Source organism: Pseudorca crassidens, chromosome 3 (assembly GCF_039906515.1).
Source record: "Pseudorca crassidens isolate mPseCra1 chromosome 3, mPseCra1.hap1, whole genome shotgun sequence".
Taxonomy (NCBI): Eukaryota; Metazoa; Chordata; class Mammalia; order Artiodactyla; family Delphinidae; genus Pseudorca; species Pseudorca crassidens.
Genome location: NC_090298.1, coordinates 81,817,874 through 81,838,971, shown reverse-complemented (window position 1 = coordinate 81,838,971; position 21,098 = coordinate 81,817,874). Strand labels below are relative to the sequence as shown.

Below are 21,098 nucleotides of genomic sequence, written 5' to 3'. Positions count from 1 at the left end.
TTAAGCAGGAAATATGTTTTTCGTTTAAACAAACACATAAAAATGCAACTTATAGTTTTGTAGTCTAGTTCTGAGTATTCTATCATTAGTGTCAAGTGTAGTGTATGTGTGCATGGGCGGGGGGAGAGGGAGAAAATGAGTATGTATTTTGGACAATGAAAATCATTTGAACCTGTGGTATCGTGCAGTAAATTTTGGATTCATAGTGTTTTAGATACAAAGTTGGATTTAAATCCCAGCTCTGAGGATTTGTAAACTGAATTTTTTTTCCCTCATTTGTAGAATATGATTACTTATACTTAATTATATGGATGTTCTTTAAAGTTTGAATAACTTAGATATGTATAATATCTTGCATAAGGTAGTAACTGATAGTTCTTATTATGTTTAGTGAATTATATAAATGATCAGACTGAACAACATGGTCTTGAGTCAAAAGCATGTGATCCTATAAAGAATTGAGAGGGATTTTTCTATTGTGATTAAGAATTGTTTAGAAAAACAGTTCAAAATTAGGGTCCCATAATTATTTCTTAAGTACTGGTATCCTTTGGCATAAATGTATGGCTCCTAAATATGATGATTTTAAAAAATAAAAAACATTTATTTGAAGTTTAAAAATGGAAACAGTGGTTCCATTAATTTGTAGTCCATTAATTCAACAAGTATTCATTCAACAAACAATTATCAAGCAGCCACTAGATGGCAAGTTCTGAGGGGCTTCATTGGGTATTAAGGATATAAAGATAAATTACATGGTCTGTTCTGTTTGGAGTTTGTAGTCTGATGGAGGAGACAGACATGGAGGGAGGAATAACAAAATAGTACAGTGACAGTAATAAGAACTAAGAACAAAGCATTGCTGCCAGGGAGACAGAAGGAACTAATTATAAAAATGAGTGAAGCTAAGTTTTAAGGCAGTTCAGTTTGGGACAGGAAAATAATTCCCTTTCCAGGAATGTTATATTTGTATGGATATTCTTGCCCTTATTCTTGGCATATATCATTTTACCGAAGTATTGTGTGAATGGGGCTTTCATGCTTTTTAAGCTTCGATGACTGAGATCATTAACAATAATCCTACTTACCTTTTAAACATGTACATACATTCACATTAGTGAAACAGATTGTATTTCTTGTTGTAATTTAAATAATTCCAACGTAAAAGGATGACTTTTTTCAATTTTTGTGTATTTTAGTTAGCACACCTTCTGAGAGTTAAATATTTTAACAACTACAGTTAAAATGCAGTTTTCAGCTTAACACATATTTATTAGTACCTTTTGTGTTCCTTAATTCACCTCCCAAAACACACATTGTATCAACTTTCTAATGAAACATATTTAACATGTTTAACAGAACATACATGTTAAAAATAAAAATTGAAGTGTTTGTACAGGGAATCAGAAGATTTAGTGCAGAGCTCACAAACTGACAGCCTCAGGGCCCAAACCAGGTGGCAGATATGTTTTCTTTCGCATTTTTCGTCACAAGCCCATGAAAGCCTGTCCCCTTTAAATGGGGAAATAGCCCAGCAAAATTGCCCATTTTTCAGAGTTATGTTAACCTGTGGTCCAGGGGCCTGTGAATTTTCAGGACTTGATTTAAACGCTCAGCAGCGCTCCTAGAAGACTGAGAGATCAAATACCATTGTAAACAGGTTCTCAATTCACCTACACAGAGTAACCGTCATTATTATTATGGTTAGCTTGACTAATTGCATTAAAGATATCAACCCTATACAAGCAACTAAATGTAATCAAGTTCCATACATTGTAGAATAAAGATATAAGTAAATATTTTAGAACAGTGCAGCAGAAGCAATTAGTTCTGCCAAAGAAATCATGTGAAACATTGCAATGGATATTAACCTTTGAGTTTTAAGAAAAAGTAGGATTTTTTGAGGTTGGAGGCTAGAGTGTCTTAGGTAGTCATTTCAGGCAGAGGTATCATCATAAATAAAGGGACACAGACAGAAAAGTACATGGAGTAGTCTGATGCCATTGGGATCTAAGACAGGCAAACGTATAGAGAAAAAATTCTGGAAAGTAAGGGTAGGGGCAAATTATGAAAGCCCTTGGACTGATATCACTGAAGGTTTTTGGTTAGGATAGTATCGTGGTCAAATGTGCATATTAATAAGATGATACCATCCTTGAAACAGAGGATGATCAAGCTGGAGTCCTTGTGTTACAGAACTGGTTAGAGCAATGTTTTTCAGTACTGTTTAAAAAAATGCATAGCAAGAAATACAACTTATATCATGATATACTCCTGCTATTGCTTCCTCAGCTACAATTACTACACACACACGTAAATCTGAAATAAATTTCCATAAAATTATGTGCATGGAACACTGTCATTTTCTATTACAGACAGTTTTGTTCTTTTTCATTCTTTAAAAGTTGCAGATCAATTTATGATCCACCAATTGTTCCAGCTAACAGTCTGAAAAATAGTTAATTAGGAAATTATTCCAATGATAGTTCAAAAAAACATGGTGGTACCTAAGCTGAGAAAATATCAATAGAAATAGAGAAGAGAGAGTATATTCAGGAGGAATTTTCTGAGATGAATTTTTAGGGCTTTGTGATGAATCAGATATGGAAGATGAAAGAATTATGGAGATCAAGGGCTTTCCGCCAGTCAAAATGTTATTTTCTACTAAACAGAGTATGAGAAAGATCCACTTAAAATAAATATGATGTAATGAATGTGAAGTTGCCTTGGCCTGCCTTGTGATATTAGAAAATGAAACATTCATTTTTATCCACTCATGATATGATACTTTTCTGAATGCTTGATGGTATCAGAATACCTAACTCTTCTGAACATTATACCAACTGTCTTTCCAGGACCAAGTGTCAAGTAAATTATATATACTAAATTAGAAATCATTTTTCAATCTTGGATTATACTTTCCAAAAAATGAAAAGAAAAAAAAATTTATAATTTAGAGTGACAAATCAAAAATATTTTTGTTTTCTTAAACAAAGAAGTTAAATGTCAACGCACTGTTACTGTGACAGGTTTGCTGGTGTAATCACTAAAAGTTAGAAAACTCAAGTATGTTTCCCACAGCCACTGTGATGACCGCATTGTACTTAGTTTATTAACACCATGAATTGCAAAGAGAAAATGTTATAGTCCTTCTGCCTTGGTTTTCTGGCATGGGTAATTAAAGTATCAGCCATAATATTTCATGAATGCTGTTTCTTTCCTTTTAATGTACAACATAATTTTTAAGACCATAAATTCCATGCTAAATCAGTTCTCTTCCCTCTGTAAAACAGTACTAACTGCTCAGCAACCACTGATCAATGGAGTAGTCCAGTTCCCTGACTAGGACAAGAGTACTTGAAAATACATTCTAAGATCTTGCTTGGTTTCCCACCCCCATGTCTGAAATATCCCAATAATGAATTTTTACCCAAGACAATGAACAGGAAATTTCTCAACAGCTGCCAGAATTTTCTCTTCATACCCTCTTCAGAAAAGTTAAAATGATCCTTCATTTTTAATTACAAAGGAAGGATTTAGAGAGTATCCTTAATATTCCTTTATTTGAATTTTCCAGAAACTTAACATTTATAATAATTCAAATAAATATTAGTCTTGCTACTATATATATTCACTTTTGTGAAAAAGAAAACAATCACGTGCATGCAAGTTTATTTGATTTAAGCACAACATATCCATTCCTTGGCATACCTTTCCCTCTCCCCCCAAACAAACTAAGTTATTGAATAATATCTGTGCAGTTGTAGCAAATTTGCCCAATGACTCTATTTTGATTTTGACTGAAGTGTGGGAATGCCATAGTCTAACATATTTCTTTGGTATTTGGATCTTCGTTTTCTAGAATGAGTTTAATTTTTTTTTCATTCTGTGATTTCCGTAGAAATAATATGACACTGTTCTTCTCACCCTTGCCAAATATGTAAACAAATCTGCGTTTGTGAAAAACGTCTCTCTGCTGTTTAATCACTTAGTTATTTTCATGATATGTGTCATTTTTGTATTTATTTCTATCAACTTGAGGATTTGTTTATTTTGTTTACTACATAATGATATACCACATATAAGTCATCTGTTAACCCTAAGCTTCATATTTCAAAAAGTCACATCAATTAGATATTCAGTCCTTTTACCAGCATTTTTTGAAAATTCTTTCCCTCAAGAGATCTGAAATATAAGTATTATTTTTATGTGTTAGATACCTATTGTTTAATAACTGCTCAGGATTTGGAGAATGTCATGGCTGAATGGCCTTGTATAATATGCTTAAGACCAAATGGTAAGGCATTCCTTCTCTTACAGGAAGGTTGGGGTGAAACATGAACATACAGACATTTTTCGCTGATTCTGAAAGAAATCAATGTATAAGTAGTGTCAATTAAAACTCCTGTCCTGGAGTCATTTTTAAATAGTTATGCTTTTATTTTATATGTGCCATGTCCTTGGACATATTTCCTAATCACCTTGACCTAGTTCCTTACCTCTAAGTGGAGATAATACTACTCCTTACCTCAAAGTATTGAAAAATTATTGGTTTCGGGTCTACTAGCCTCACCTCAAGAAAGTCAAAGAGGCTCATAGGTTGCATGTTTCAGCTTCCCCTAGAAGTTTTGAGAGGGTAACCACAAAGCCTAAAACAAAACCAGGTATTAGAGATTCTTTGTTCTCTTTCTTGGCTCTTCAAGCTCAAAAACAGGATGGGAGCAGATAGGAACCATATGCTTCCTCTGAGGGCAGAATGGAGAAGAGGTTATCTCTCATTTCATAGTCAGTTGACAAATGTGGTTCCATTGGCAACGATGGTTTGGGCTGAGGGATTTCAGTGTTAGTACAGATAAATACACAATGAGATTGGCCAACAAAAAAAGGATGTGTTTGGAAAATTGTGTGATGGGAACTTGTCTGAACATTAACTAATGGTGAGAAAGAATAGAGATAAGGCTGTAGTGCACTCAGTATTGTTCCCTTCTCATTTAATCTATGTTGTATGTGTAAAGAAGTAATTAACCACCTCCTATATCACAGTACATGCTGTCGTACCTCAGTATCTCAGATGACTAGTTCTATAGGTAGCACAAATGTGGGATACATAAACATGTAGCTAATTGAATGAGTATTATCTTATCGCTATTACTAATAATAATTGTCAAGATCATGTTTTGGCCAGGTTATATCATTGTAAATTAGCACAAATAGTAAGATAGCTGGAAAAAGAATTCTGAGTACTGTGCAGTATTTGCGCAATGAACTCTCAAAGCATATCTGTTGAGCTATTGAAAGAGGGACCTCCTAGCTGCTTAGACTGTTGAGCCATGATTTAAGGGACATGCAGAGAATACTAACAAATCTAAGAGATATGTCTTGCTAGAGAACTGAGTGGTCTTGAGCTATTATACATGAAATAAACACATCTTTCCTTAAATAATTAAGTGAATTAAAATTTATTAAAAACATTTTATATGGCTGTGAAATAAATGAAAGTGCCTTCAGTTCTGCATAAAAGGAATGTTGAGAGGCAATCACATCTAGTTTGAGATCACAGAGGAAATTTCAGAGGTCTAGAGCAGGGGTCCCCAACCCCTGGGCCGTAGACCGCTACTGATCCGCGGCCTGTTAGGAACTGGGCCGCACAGCAGGAGGTGAGTGGCAGTTGAGCAAGCAAAGCTTCATCTGCAGCTCCCTATCTCTCCCTATCACTCCCCATCACTCTCATTACCGCCTGAACCATCCTCCCCCCCACCCCATCTGTGGAAAAATTATCTTCTACGAAACCAGTCCCTAGTGTCAAAAAGGTTGGGAACCACTGGTCTAGAGTACAAGTGGAGCTAGCTGCCTTCCCAAGGATTTTTAATCAGTGATGGAAAATAAAAACAAACAAATTGAAAATCGGGCAGCTTAGAGTAAACAGGGAGTTTGGCCATCAGACCTAATTCTGTGTATATGTTTTCATGTTTTTGATATGTCAAAATAGTTGGTCAGTACAAAAATTTAATTTGGCTAAAGAAACAGAACTTGAGTGTATTAAATATTCTGGTGCCCTCAGTAGTTTTGACTCACAGATATCCATCATTTAAAAATTGGGAACTTCACTTTTATGAGATTAAGAATAACATGTGAAATAATGCTTCATAAATGCTTGCTACACATTCTGGATACTTCTGATGATTGTAATCCCTGAGAAGATTTTTTAAAAAGGAAAGTTAAGAATGTGTGATTGCAAATCTATTTATAATCTTGCTCAATCAGCAGTATTGCTACTAGTAACGCTGTGAAGTTCACAACAAGTCTACTGAATTGCTGGAGTGTAACACAGCTGGTTGGTTATTTTGGCTTCCTTAATGCTTGCCCTGATTATGTGACATTCAGCTAATTATATGACTAGATATCTAACTCAACTACAGAGAAATTAATTTGCTGGCCACATGTGGACATGATGTTAATCTTTCCTTCCAGTGAAAAATTAGACATAGTCACTCCAAGGAAAATGAACAAGCAGGCTGTGGAGCCAGCATAGTTCATATTTTACAGTGTGTCCTTCTGTCATGCTATTTATTTCCTTTACCTCTGTTTCCATCCCTCACAAACTCTGGTTGGGCTGTGCTCAGGTCATAAAAACTTTATAGTAAAGCTCAGGTGGATTGATTACTCTTTGATCTCCTGGTGCTCTTTCAGTTTACATCACAGCCATTTAGCATTCTTTGACTACATCAAATATATTGGCTCCTCTCCTAGATCCAACCCTATTCTCCAGAAATATTGTTATTCTGTTCGTTTCCTTTTGCTTCCAAGGTGGAAAGTCCCTGTCTTTCAGCACCCAATTTTATTGATGACTATCTTATTAGCTCTTTTTTTTTTTTTTATTTTTTTTTTTTATTTTTTTTTTTTTATTTTTTTTAAACATCTTTATTGGAGCATAATTGCTTTACAATGGTATGTTAGTTTCAGCTTCACAACAAAATGAATCAGTTATATATATACATATGTTCCCATATCTCTTCCCGCTTGCGTCACCCTCCCTCCCACCCTCCCTATCCCACCCCTCCAGGCGGTCACACAGCACCGAGCTGATCTCCCTGTGCTATGCGGCTGCTTCCCACTAGCTATCTACCTTACGTTTGGTAGTGTATACATGTCCATGCCTCTTTATTGCTTTGTCACCGTTTACCCTTCCCCCTCCCCATAGCCTCAAGTCCATTCTCTAGTAAGTCTGTGTCTTTATTCCTGTTTCACCCCTAGGTTTTTCATGACATTTTTTTTCTCTTAAATTCCATATATATGTGTTAGCATACGGGTCTCTTGTAGACAGCAAATATATGGGTCTTGTTTTTGTATCCATTCAGCCAATCTGTGTCTTTTGGTGGGAGCATTTAGTCCATTTACATTTAAGGTAATTATCGATATGTGTGTTCCCATTCCCATTTTCTTAATTGTTTGGGGTTTGTTATTGTAGGTCTTTTCCTTCTTTCGTGTTTCTTGCCTAGAGAAGTTCCTTTAGCAGTTGTTGTAGAGCTGGTTTGGTGGTGCTGAACTCTCTCAGCTTTTGCTTGTCTCTAAAGGTTTTAATTTCTCCATCAAATCTGAAGGAGATCCTTGCTGGGTAGAGTAATCTTGGTTGCAGGTTTTTCTCCTTCAACACTTTCAATATGTCCTGCCACTCCCTTCTGGCTTGCAGAGTTTCTGCTGAAAGATCAGCTGTTAACCTTATGGGGATTCCCTTGTGTGTTATTTGTTGTTTTTCCCTTGCTGCTTTTAATATGTTTTCTTTGTATTTAATTTTTGACAGTTTGATTAATATGTGTCTTGGCGTATTTCTCCTTGGATTTATCCTGTATGGGACTCTCTGTGCTTCCTGGACTTGATTAACTATTTCCTTTCCCATATTAGGGAAGTTTTCAACTATAATCTCTTCAAATATTTTCTCAGTCCCTTTCTTTTTCTCTTCTTCTTCTGGAACCCCTATAATTCGAATGTTGGTACGTTTAATGTTGTCCCAGAGGTCTCTGAGACTGTCCTCAGTTCTTTTCATTCTTTTTTCTTTATTCTGCTCTGCAGTAGTTATTTCCACTATTTTATCTTCCAGGTCACTTATCCGTTCTTCTGCCTCAGTTATTCTGCTATTGATCCCATCTAGAGTACTTTTAATTTCATTTATTGTGTTGTTCATCGTTGCTTGTTTCATCTTTAGTTCTTCTAGGTCCTTGTTAACTGATTCTTGCATTTTGTCCATTCTATTGTCCATTCTAGCTCCAAGATTTCGGATCAACCTTACTATCATTATTTTGAATTCTTTTTCAGGTAAACTGCCTATTTCCTCTTCATTTGTTAGGTCTGATGGGTTTTTATCTTGCTCCTTCATCTGCGGTGTGTTTTTCTGTCTTCTCATTTTGCTTATCTTACTGTGTTTGGGGTCTCCTTTTTTGCAGGCTGAAGGTTCGTAGTTCCTGTTGTTTTTTGTGTCTGTCCCCAGTGGCTAAGGTTGGTTCAGTGGGTTGTGTAGGCTTCCTGGTGGAGGGTACTAGTGCCTGTGTTCTGGTGGATGAGGCTAGATCTTGTCTTTCTGGTGGGCAGGTCCACGTCTGGTGGTGTGTTTTGGGGTGTCTGTAGACTTATTATGATTTTGGGCCGCCTCTCTGCTAATGGGTGGGGTTGTGTTCCTGTCTTGCTAGTTGTTTGGCATAGGATGTCCAGCACTGTAGCTTGCTGGTCGTTGAGTGAAGCTGGATGCTGGCGTTGAGATGGAGATCTCTCGGAAATTTTTGCTGTTTGATATTATGTGCAGCTGGGAGGTCTCTTGTGGATCAGTGTCCTGAAGTTGGCTCTCCCACCTCAGAGGCACAGCACTGACTCCTGGCTGCAGCACCAAGAGCCTTTCATCCACAGGGCTCCTTAATTTGGGATGATTCGTTGTCTATTCAGGTATTCCACAGATGCAGGGTATATATCAAGTTGATTGTGGAGCTTTAATCCGCTGCTTCTGAGGCTGCTGGGAGAGATTTCCCTTTCTCTTCTTTGTTCTCACAGTTCCCAGGGGCTCAGTTTTGGATTTAGCCCCGCCTGTGCGTGTAGGTCGCCGGAGGGCGTCTGTTCTTTGCTCAGACAGGACGGGGTTAAAGGAGCCGCTGATTCGGAGGCTCTGGGTCACTCAGGCCCGGGGGTAGGGAGGGGCACGGAGTGTGGCGCGGGCCTGCGGCGGCAGAGGCCGGCGAGAAGTTGCAGCCTGAGGCGCGCCTGTGCGTTCTCCCGGGGGAGCCGTCCCTGGATCCCGGGACCCCGGCAGTGGCGGGCCGCACAGGCTCCCCGGAAGGGCGCGCGGCCAGCGACCTGCGCTCGCACACAGGCCCCCCGGTGGCGGCAGCAGCGGCCCTAGCGTCTCATGTCTGTCTCTGGGCTCCGCACTTTTAGCCGCGGCCCGCGCCCGCCCCTGGAGCTCTCCCAAGCAGCGCTCCCAATCCCCTCTCCTCGTGCACCAGGAAACAAAGAGGGACGCAAAAGTCTCTTGCCTCCTCGGCAGTTCCAGACCTCCCCCCGGACTCTCCCCCGGCCAGCCGCGGCGCACCAACGCCCCGCAGGCTGTGCTCACGCCGCCAACCTCAGTCCTCTCCCGGCGCTCCGACAAAAGCCGGAGCCTCAGCTCCCAGTCCCGCCCGCCCCGGCGGGCGAGCAGACAAGCCTCTCGGCTGGCGAGTTCCGGTCGGCCCGATCCTCTGCGCTGGAATCTGTCCGCTTTGTCCTCCGCACCCCTGTTGCTGTGCTCTCCTCCGCGGCTCCCAAGCTCCCCCACTCCGCCTCCCGAAGCCTCCACCCGCGAAGGGGCTTCCTAGTGTGTGGACACTTTTCCTCCTTCACAGCTCTCTCCCGCTGGTGCAGGACCCGTCCCTATCCTTTTGTCTCTGTTTAGTTTTTTCTTTTGCCCTACCCAGGTACGTGGGGGGTTTCTTGCCTTTTGGGAGGTCTGAGGTCTTCTGCCAGCGTTCAGTAGATGCTCTGTAGGAGTTGTTCCATGCGTAGATGTATTTCTGGTGTATCTGTGGGGAGGAACGTGATCTCCGCGTCTTACTCTTCCGCCATCTTCCCGGAAGTCTCTCTTATTAGCTCTTAAATGGCATATGGCCAGACAATCCTGTTTCAGAAACATGCTGAATCAGTCCTAAAAGAGTGGGTGTTAGCAAACATGGGTGTGGAGGGGCTTTTAAATATGTCATAAGAAAAAGTAATGAAAAGCATAAAGTAATTAAGTGATTTTTTTTCCTGAAAAGATAATTCAGTGGGATGTTATTTTGGCTTTAACAGGGTTGGCTCTGATTATTTTTATAATTATAGAGAAAATGAAGTATAGATATTTTTTCCTATGGTGGAAATCCTCTGAAAAGAATCACTGAGGAATTATTACAGCAAACAGATCTGTCTGAAGCCATCTCCCCTGACAGGAACGTGTTAACTGTCATGTTAACAAGTGTTGTTTATTTTTTACCTGAGGAATGAGAAGTGTTTGTACCAATGTTGTTCAGAAAGCATTTCCTCACAGTATCCAAATTCATCTTATAATCAGCTTGCTTAGAATTTTAGACTATTTTTAAAGCTGGTGTGGAGCACATTTTAGGACTTCAAAAATTATCATATCCTCAGTCTTCCATGAGTTCCACTATAAGATGTTCAGTTTGCTTCTGTTCACATGTAGCTGTTGTTTCCCAGGGCAGTCCCATTCCTAATATTCTTACTGTGAGGTGAGTGAATAATAACTAATCTCCAGTAGTGCATGGATCATGGATAGAGACAAATAAATACTCTATCATATAATATAGTGGGTATAATTAAAGTTATATAACTTGAAATGATTGTTTCTAAATAATATGTGTTAACTTTTATTTGTTATCTCTCAGTAGTGCATGGATCATGGATAGAGACAAATAAATACTCTATCATATAATATAGTGGGTATAATTAAAGTTATATAACTTGAAATGATTGTTTCTAAATAATATGTGTTAACTTTTATTTGTTTTCTCTCAGTAGGTTATCCTAGATAACATAGACTTTGCTTAATTGTGTGAGATGAAAGATACTTGTTGCGTTAGATAAATGTTGTCAAGATCTAGGAAGTAATAAGATATATTAATTAAGAGAGATAAGGAAGGATATATAAACCAGTAATTTTAATAGCAGAGCACACACTTTACTTTCTAACTAAATTTAACTTGTTTGAGAATTTAATTAATGTGGCAAAATGCACAAGGAAGAGAAATGTGAGAAACTTTCATAATGCAGTCAAACCTGCAAAAATGCAGAAAGAGGAAATTAGTTTCTCTTCCCTTCCCTTGAAAGGCTGATATAAACAATGAAAAAGAAAAGAAAAAAATCTGTGTGTGTGAGTGTTTTCATGAATGTATAGATTCAATTGGTTTTTCTCCAAATTAGTAAAGTCTTGTTTGTTAAAAATCTAATTTTTCACTTATCAACTAATTAAAATGTGCCCTTTTTAGCAAGTTAAAATATTGTAAAATTAAAAAGCTATTTTTTAAGTTACATCAAATCCAAAGGTCTATGTGACAGAATCAAAGAAGCATCACAAATTGGTTGAAGGCAAAATTCAAGGTGCTTTCCAAAGCTTTCTTGTAATACAGGAATGAAATCAGGTTACGAGAATAAAATCTGACCCAGGTACTTTCTGAGGCCCTGGAGCTTTGGTAGTGAGAACAGGGCAACAAATTCTGTCCCTTCTCCACAAACGCACATGGCCTCTTAGTAGGGAAAACAGGCATTTTGAGGAACAGAAAGATATTTGATCCTATAGTAGAGGCTTTTCTGCATTAGCTAACATCTCAAAAAGGCATATTAAATGTGATAACTCCATTTTTCTTCCTTTTCCTTCACATTTAGGCCTATAGAAGGCAATTACAAATATGTCTGTGGAAAACGTCATGAGTTATATTTTTCCCTTAACCTCAGGGTACAGAAAAGCCATCTCCACTTACTTATGTTCATAAGCTTGTCGAAATGACTTAAGCTTGACAAGTGGTGCAGATTGGAGTATCAGGTCAAATGTGGTTTACTTACTTATGGAACAGCATGTGGTTTAGACTGCCTACTACGTGGCAGAGCTCTTGTGAATTTACCATCATAAATTCACCTATTAGGAATTCATATCATGTGGTTTTATGAAGATAACAGCAATGAGTATTCTTCGACAGCAGAGTGAATTAATATAAATGACAATTTGAGCCCCATTACTAGGAGTGCACATCTTTATTGAAGACAGCATTCCTGAATGTGTGTTGACTTACTGAAAATGTAATTTTACCAGGCAGATTATCTTTTTTTTTTCCACCTGGTGAAAAAAAAAATGCTCATTCCCCATTCTTCTCTTCATGCACACCATTTTAGGAGTGACGGTTTCATATTTACTTTTCATTTGTCCATTAATTTTTTCCTCTTCAGGTGTAATCTAGCCCCTGTGGTGGAGTTTGCTGCAGATGTGGGAACTAAATCAGATTTTATTACCATGAATCCATCAGTTGTACAAAGAGCATTTGGAGGCTTTCGGAATGAGAGTGACAGAGAAAAATTTGTGCATAGACTTTCCATGCTGAATGACAGTGTCCTTTGGATCCCTGCTTTCATGGTCAAAGGAGGAGAGAAGCACGTGGAGTGGGTTAATGCGTTAATCCTTAAGAATAAACTGAAAGTGCGAACTGCCTATCCATCACTGAGACTTATTCATGCTGTCAGAGGGTAAGTGTCTGGAAAGGACCAGTCTGTCCTTGGCACATGGTACACATAACTACACATTTTCCCTAGACAGGAAGGAGCCTCAGTAATTTCCCAATGGATATATGTTTCCATTGTTTTATAATGACTGCTCTGTTTACCAACTTGAATTTCGTTTATGTGCTGTATTATTTTAGCTCATTCTCTTTCTTGAAAAAGCAAATATTTGAACTTGGCACTTATTTATATCTGCTCATGAAGAAACTACTGATTTTTATATTTTGCTACGTTAAAGAGTAATAAGAATTCATAGTATAATTCATGAATTTGGGGTAAAAACTACAAACAGAAGTGCTAAATGGCTAGTGGGCAATCTTGTGGAAGCTTAAACGTTAGATGTATTTAAGGAGCAATTAAGTCCCATCTGTAGTTAAGAGGCCAACTAGTGGTAGAGAAGGCTGGCTGAGATATGCCTCAATGCTTCCCCCCAGAAGTCAAAGATGACATTTTTATGAATTAAGTCAACATTTCCCTTTTATTAATACAAGCTCAAAAGAAAGACCTAAGAAGCAGACTCTTGTTTAAAAGTGGTAAATGACCAAAAGGCTAAATTCAGTCATGCATACATATAAGTGTGTGAGATATGTAACACAAAGATAAGCAATACTGTATATTTATTAGATATCTACTTAATGTCAAATGCTGTAGATTCACAATGGAAGAGCTGATCACTGCTTTAAAGGAATGCATAGGCTTTATGGTAGAAACAGAGGCATGTATAGCTAGGTAAGGTATAAACAAATGGTAAGGGGGTATATTGTCCGAAGTGTAGAATTTGTTCCTCAGGTTAGCAAAGAAGTCCTAAAAATCTAAAATTTGAACTAAACCTTTAAAGCAGAAAATGATTTTAAAGAACTTTAAGCGATTCTCAGGGGGCAAAAGACAGGGAGAGAGAAAAGAAACCAGAAGGAAATGTATTGCCTCATTAGAGCAAACTGATGCAAGAAAATAATTAAATTCACTGTAGACTTGTGGAATAATGGAGTCCATTGTGGTGCATTGGAATACAAAGTTGGAAAAATAACTTGTGATCTGGTTGGGAAGATAATCATGAAGCACAATTAGATATGTGAATTTAGGAGAGTAAATCTTGTAACTACAGACTCTGTTGACAAGCAGAGATGCTAGAGATATGAAGGCCATTTAGGCTTTTGATTAATTTACTCATAAGATGATAAAGACATAGGGCAAAATCAGTGGACCTAAAAAGGATTGGGCAAGTTCAGGGGACCAAGTAAATACAATGGCTAGAACTCCTAAAAGGAAAAGCTGTCAAAACCCAGAGTTAAAAATAGTTTGCTTTATATACTGTCACTGGGACTGGACTAAAGTGTTTTCATTTTGTTTTGTTTTGTTATTGAGATATTTTCCTTCAAGGATTTACCATTTCCTTGTTTAAACCTTGAGACAGTTTTTTGAATTGTTATTCTGCACGCAACTAAATTGCATTCTTATAATTAGATCCTGGTTATTCAACATTCATTCTCTTGACATTTGGCATGAATTTCCAACAAAGTAACATAAAATAATGCATTTGGAAGGTAAGCAATTTTTTTAAGCAACAGAGTCCTGAAATTACAATTTGCGTCTGAAAAAAAAAAGATGCGTTCTTGATAGAGAGCAGGTTCATAACATGTTGTTCTAAGAACACATCTTTTTAATTTTTTTAAGTTTTTATTGATTACAATGTACTGCAGATATTTTTCCCAGTCTGTGGTGTGCCTTTTCACTCTCGTAATGTTGTCTTTTGATGAACAAGAATTTAATTTTAACAAAATCTAATTTGTCTATAGTTTTGCTTCTTTTAAAAACTGTGGTAAAGTTTACACATAACATAATTTACCATCTCAACCATTTTTAAGTGTACAATTTAGTGCTTTTAAGTACATTCATATTGTTGTACAACTATCACTAACATCGATATCCAGAACTCTTTTCCTTTTGCAAAACCGAAACTCTATACTACCTGTTAAACAATTACTTCCCATTCCCTTCTCCCCCTAGTCGTTGGAAATCACGATTCTACTGTCTTTATGATTTTGACTACTCCAAGTACCTTATATAAGTGGAATCATACGGTATTAGCCTTTTTATGACTGGCTTATTTCACTTAGCATAATGTACATTGTTTCTTGTGGGTTTTTTTAAATTTAAATTTTATTTTGTTTGACATTAGTATAGCCACTCCTGTTCTTGTATTACCATCATTTTTTTTTTTTTTGGTTTTGTGTATGTGTATGGTGAAACATTTGAATTTCTTTCTTTCTTTAAAAAAATTATATACTTTTTGAGATATTTATTGTCTAACAAATTGGTTTATTATTATGGTGAACCTAAAAAATAACATATCTGACATAGTGAAGTGTATTTTTTTATGTTTCTTTTTTCTTATCAGTGATCCATTTTATACACATCAGTGTATACATGTCAATCACAATCGCCCAATTCATCACACCACCACCACCACCACCCCCACTGCTTTCCCCCCTTGGTGTCCATACGTTTGTTCTCTACATCTGTGTCTTAATTTCTCTCCTGCAAAACAGTTCATCTATACCATTTTTCTAGGTTCCATATATATGCGTTAATATACGATATTTATTTTTCTCTTTCTGACTTACTTCACTTTGTATGACACTCTCTAGATCCATCCACGTCTCTACAAATCACCCAATTTCGTTCCTTTTTATGGCTGAGTAATATTCCATTGTATATATGTACCATATCTTCTTTATCCATTCATCTGTCGATGGGCATTTAGGTTGCTTCCATGTCCTAGCTATTGTAAATAGTGCTGAAATGAACATTGGGGTGAATGTGTCTTTTTGAATTATGGTTTTCTCTGGGTATAGCCCAGTAGTGGGATTGCTGCATCATATGGTAATTCTATTTTTAGTTCTTTAAGGAACCTCCATACTGTTTTCCATAGTGGTGGTATCAATTTACATTCCCACCAACAGTGCAAGAGTTCCCTTTTCTCCACATCCTCTCCAGCATTTGTTGTTTGTAGATTTTCTGATGATGCCCATTCTAACTGGTGTGAGGTGATACCTCACTGTAGTTTTGATTTGCATTTCTCTAATAGTTAGTGATGTTGAGCAGCTTTTCATGTGCTTCTTGGCCATCTTTATGTCTTCTTTGGAGAAAAGTCTATTTAGGTCTTCTGCCCAGTTTTGGATTGGGATGTTTGTTTTTTTAATATTGAGCTGCATGAATGTTTATATATTTTGGAGAGTAATCCTTTATCTGATGATTCATTTGCAAATATTTTCACCCATTCTGAGGGTTGTCTTTTTGTCTTGTTTATGGTTTCCTTTGCTGTACAAAAGCTTTTAAGTTTCATTAGGTCCCATTTGTTTATTTTTATTTCCATTACTATAAGAGGTGGATCAAAAAATATCTTCCTGTGATTTATGTCAAAGAGTGTTCTTCCTATGTTTTCCTCTAAGAGCTTTATAGTGTCCGGTCTTACATTTAAGTCTCTAATCCATTTTGAGTTTATTTTTGTGTATGGTGTTAGGGAGTGTTCTAATTTCATTCTTTTACATGTAGCTGTCCAGTTTTCCCAGCACCACTTATTGAAGAGACTGTCTTTTCTCCATTGTATATCTTTCCCTCCTTTGTCATAGATTAGTTGACCATAGGTGCGTGACTTTTTCTCTGGGCTTTCTATCTTGTTCCATTGATCTATGTTTCTGTTTTTGTGCCGGTACAGTATTGTCTTGATTACTGTAGCTTTGTACTATAGTCTGAAGTCAGGGAGTCTGATTCCTCCAGCTCCGTTTTTTTCCCTCAAGACTGCTTTGGCTATTTGGGGTCTTTTGTGTCTCCATACAAATTGTAAGACTTTTTGTTCTAGTTCTGTAAAAACTTTGGTAAGTTGATAGGGATTGCATTGAATCTGTAGATTGCTTTAGGTAGCATAGTCATTTCCACAATATTGATTCTTCCAATCCAAGAACATGGTATATCTCTCCATCTGTTGGTATCATCTTCAATTTCTTTCATCAGCGTCTTATAGTTTTCTGCATACAGGTCTTTTGTCTCCCTAGGTAGGTTTATTCCTATGTATTTTATTCTTTTTGTTGCAGTGGTAAATGGGAGTGTTTCCTTAATTTCTCTTTCAGATTTTTCATCATTAGTGTATAGGAATGCAAGAGATTTCTGTGTATTAATTTTGTATCCTGCAACTTTATCAAATTCATTGATTAGCTCTAGTAGTTTTCTGGTGGCATCTTTAGGATTCTCTATGTATAGTATCATGTCATCTTCAAACAATGACAGTTTTACTTCTTCTTTTCAAATTTGTATTTCTTTTTCTTCTCTCATTGCCGTGGCCAGGACTTCCAAAACTATGTTGAATAATAGTGGTGAGACTGGACATTCTTGTCTTTTTCCTGATCTTAGAGGAAATGCTTTCAGTTTTTCACCGTTGAGAATGTTTGCTGTGGGTTTGTTGTATATGGCCTTTATCATGTTGAAGTAGGTTCCCTCTATGCCCACTTTCTGGAGACTTTTTATCATAAATGGGTGTTGAATTTTGTCAAAAGCTTTTTCTGCATCTATTGAGATGATCATATGGTTTTTCTTCTTCGATTTGTTAATATGGTGTATCACATTGGTTGATTTGCATATATTGAAGAATACTTGCATCCCTGGGATAAATTCCACTTGACTGTGGTGTATGATCCTTTTAATGTGTTGTTGGATTCTGTTTGCTAGTATTTTGTTGAGGATTTTAGCATCTGTATTCATCAGTGATATTGGTCTGTAATTTTCTTTTTTGGTAGTATCCTTGTCTGGTTTTGGTATCAGCGTGATGGTGGCGTCATAGAATGAGTTTGGGAATTTTCCTTCCTCTGCAATTTTTTGGAAGAGTTTGAGAAGGATGGGTCTTCTTTAAATGTTTGATAGAATTCACCTGTGAAGCCATCTGGTCCTGGACTTTGGTTTGTTGGAACATTTTTAATCAGTTTCAATTTCATTACTTGTGATTGGTCTGTTCATATTTTCTATTTCTTCCTGGTTCAGTCTTGAAAGGTTATACCTTTCTAAGAATTTGTCCATTTCTTCCAGGTTTTCCATTTTATTGGCATACAGTTGCTTGTAGTAGTCTCTTAGGATGCTTTCTACTTCTGCGGTGTCTGTTGTAACTTCTCCTTTTTCATTTCTAATTTTGTTGATTTGAGTCCTCTCCCTCTTTTTCTTGATGAGTCTGGCTAAAGGTTTATCAATTTTTTTTATCTTCTCAAAGAACCAGCTTTTACTTTTATTGATCTTTGCTATTGTTTTCTTTGTTTCTATTTCATTTATTTCTGCTCTGATCTTTATGATTTCTTTCCTTCTACTAACTTTGGGTTTTGTTTGTTCTTCTTTCTCTAGTTCCTTTAGGTGTAATGTTAGATTGTTTATTTGAGATTTTTCTTGTTTCTTGAGGTAGGCTGGTATAGCTATAAACTTCCCTCTTAGAACTGCTTTTGCTGCATCCCATAGGTTTTGAGTCATCATGTTTTCATTGTCATTCGTCTCTAGGTATTTTTGATTTCCTCTTTGATATCTTCAGTGATCTCTTGGTTATTTAGTAACATATTGTTTAGCCTCCATATATTTGTGTTTTTTACATTTTTTTCCCTGTACTTGATTTCTAATCTCATAGCGTTGTGGTCAGAAAAGATGCTTGATATGATTTCAATTTTCTTAAATTTACTGAGGCTTGATTTGTGACCCAAGATGTGATCTATCCTGGAGAATGTTCCTTGCGCACTTGAGAAGAAAGTGTAATCTGCTGTTTCTGGATGGAACGTCCTATAAATATCAGTTAAATCTATCTGGTCTGTTGTGTCATTTAAAGCTTGTGTTTCCTTGTTAATTTTCTGTTTGGATGGTCTTTCCATTGGTGTAAGTGAGGTGTTAAAGTCCCCCACTATTATTTTGTTACTGTTGACTTCCTCTTTTAGAGCTGTTAGCAGTTGCCTTATGTATTGAGGTGCTCCTATGTTGGGTGCATATGTATTTATAATTGTTATGTCTTCTTCTTGGATTTTTCCCTTGATCATTATGTAGTGTCCTTCCTTGTCTCCTGTAACATTCTTTATTTTAAAGTCTATTTTATCTGATATGAGTACTGCTACTCCAGCTTTCTTTTGATTTCCATTTGCATGGAATATCTTTTTCCATCCACTCACTTTCAGTCTGTATGTGTCCCTAGCTCTGAATTGGGTGTCTTGTAGACAGCATATATATGGGTCTTGTTTTTGTATCCATTCAGGAAGCCTGTGTCTTATGGTTCAAGCATTTAATCCATTCACATTTAAGGTAATTATCGATAGGTATGTTCCTATTACCATTTTCTTAATTGTTTTGGGTTTGTTTTTGTAGGTCCTTTTCTTCTCTTGTGTTTCCCAGTTAGAAAAGTTCGTTTAGCATTTGTTTGTAGAGCTGGTTTGGTGGTGCTGAATTCTCTTAGCTTTTGCTTGTCTGTAAAGCTTTTGATTTCTCCATTGAATCTGAGTGAGATCCTTGCTGGGTAGGGTAATCTTGTTTGTAGGTTCTTCCCTTTCATCACTTTAAATATGTCATGCCATTCCCTTCTGGCTTTTAGAGTTTCTGCTGAGAAATCATCTGTTAACCTTATGGGTGTTCTCTTGTATGTTATTTGTTATTTTTCCCTTGCTTCTTTCAATAATTTTTCTTTGTCTTTAATTTTTGCCAGTTTGATTATGCTGTGTCTTGGCGTGTTTCTCCTTGGATTTATGCTGTATGGCACTCTCTGCGCTTCCTGGACTTGGGTGACTATTTCCTTTCCCATATTAGGGAAGTTTTCGACTATAATGTCTTCAAATATTTTTTCTGGTCCTTTCTCTCTCTCTTCTCCTTCTGGGACACCTATAATGCGAATGTTGTTGCGTTTAATGTTGTCCCAGAGGTCTCTTAGGCTGTATTCATTTCTTTTCATTCTTTTTTCTTTATTCTGTTCTGCAGCAGTGAATTCCACCATTCTGTCTTCCAGGTCACTTATCCGTTCTTCTGCCTCAGTTATTCTGCTATTGATTCCTTCTGGTGTAGTTGCCATTTCTGTTATTGTACTGTTCACCTCTGTTTGTTTGTTCTTTAATTCTTTTACATCTTTGTTAAACATTTCTTGCATCTTCTCGATCTTTGCCTCCATTCTTCTTCCAAGGTCATGGATCATCTTCACTATCATTATTGTGAATTTTTTTTTCTGGATGATTGCCTGTCTCCATTTCATTTAGTTGTTTTTCTGGGGTTTTATCTTGTTCCTTCATCTGGTACATAGCCCTCTGTCTTTTCATCTTGTCTATCTTCCTGTGAATGTGGTTTTTGTTCCACAGGCTGCAGGATTGTAGTTCTTCTTGCTTCTGCTGTCTGCCCTCTGGTGGATGAGGCTATGCAAGAGGCTTGTGGAAGTTTCCTGATGGGTGGTGGGTAGAGCTGGCTGTTGCTCTGGTGGGCAGAGCTCAGTAAAACTTTAATCTGCTTGTCTGCTCTGGATGGGGCTGGGTTCCCTTCCTGTTGGTTGTTTGGCCTGAGGCAATGCAACACTTGAGCCTACCCAGGGCTCTTTGTTGGGGCTAATGGCAGACTCTGGGAGGGCTCATGCCAATGAGTACTTCCCAGAACTCCTGCCAGTGTCCTTGTCCCTTGGTGAGCCACAGCTGCCCCCCGCCTCTGCAGGAGACCCTCCAACACTAGCAGGTAGGTCTGGCTCAGTCTCCTAGGGGGTCACTGCTCCTTCCCCTGGGTCCTGACACGCACACTACTTTGTGTGTGCCCTCCAAGAGTGGAGTTTCTGTTTCCCCCAGTCCTGCCGAAGTCCTGCAGTCAGATCCCACTAGCCTTCAAAGTCTGATTCTCTAGGAATTCCTCCTCCCATTTCCAGACCCCCAGTTTGGGAAGCCTGACGTGTGGCTCAGAACCTTCACTCCAGTGGGTGGACTTCTGTGGTGTAAGTGTTCTCCAGGTTGTGAGTCACCCATACAGCAGTTATGGGATTTGATTTTATTGTGATAGTGCCCCTCCTACTGTCTCATTGTGGCTTCTCCTTTGTCTTTGCATGTGGGGTTTCTTTTTTGGTGAATTCCAGTGTCTTCCTGTCGATGATTGTTCAGCAGCCAGTTGTGATTCCAGTGTTCTTGAAAGAGGGAGTGAGAGCATGTCCTTCTACTCTGCCATCTTGAACCAATCTGGAAACATTTGAATTTCTTTCTCATTTCCTTTGTGTGTATTGTAGAGCTGTTTTCTTTGTGGTTACCATGGGGATTTCATTTAAAATCCTAAAGTTATAACACTCTTAT

General features: G+C 37.7%; 1 protein-coding gene across 1 annotated transcript in view; it reads left to right on the top strand.

The window, feature by feature from the left end:
• Positions 1-21,098, top strand: part of ST8SIA4 (ST8 alpha-N-acetyl-neuraminide alpha-2,8-sialyltransferase 4) — a 107,167-nt gene that overhangs the window by 29,572 nt on the left and 56,497 nt on the right. Inside the window, exon 4 of the mRNA XM_067731324.1 lies at positions 12,454-12,747. Within this exon, the coding sequence (XP_067587425.1) occupies positions 12,454-12,747 (294 nt within the window). The remainder of the gene's footprint in view (positions 1-12,453; positions 12,748-21,098) is intronic.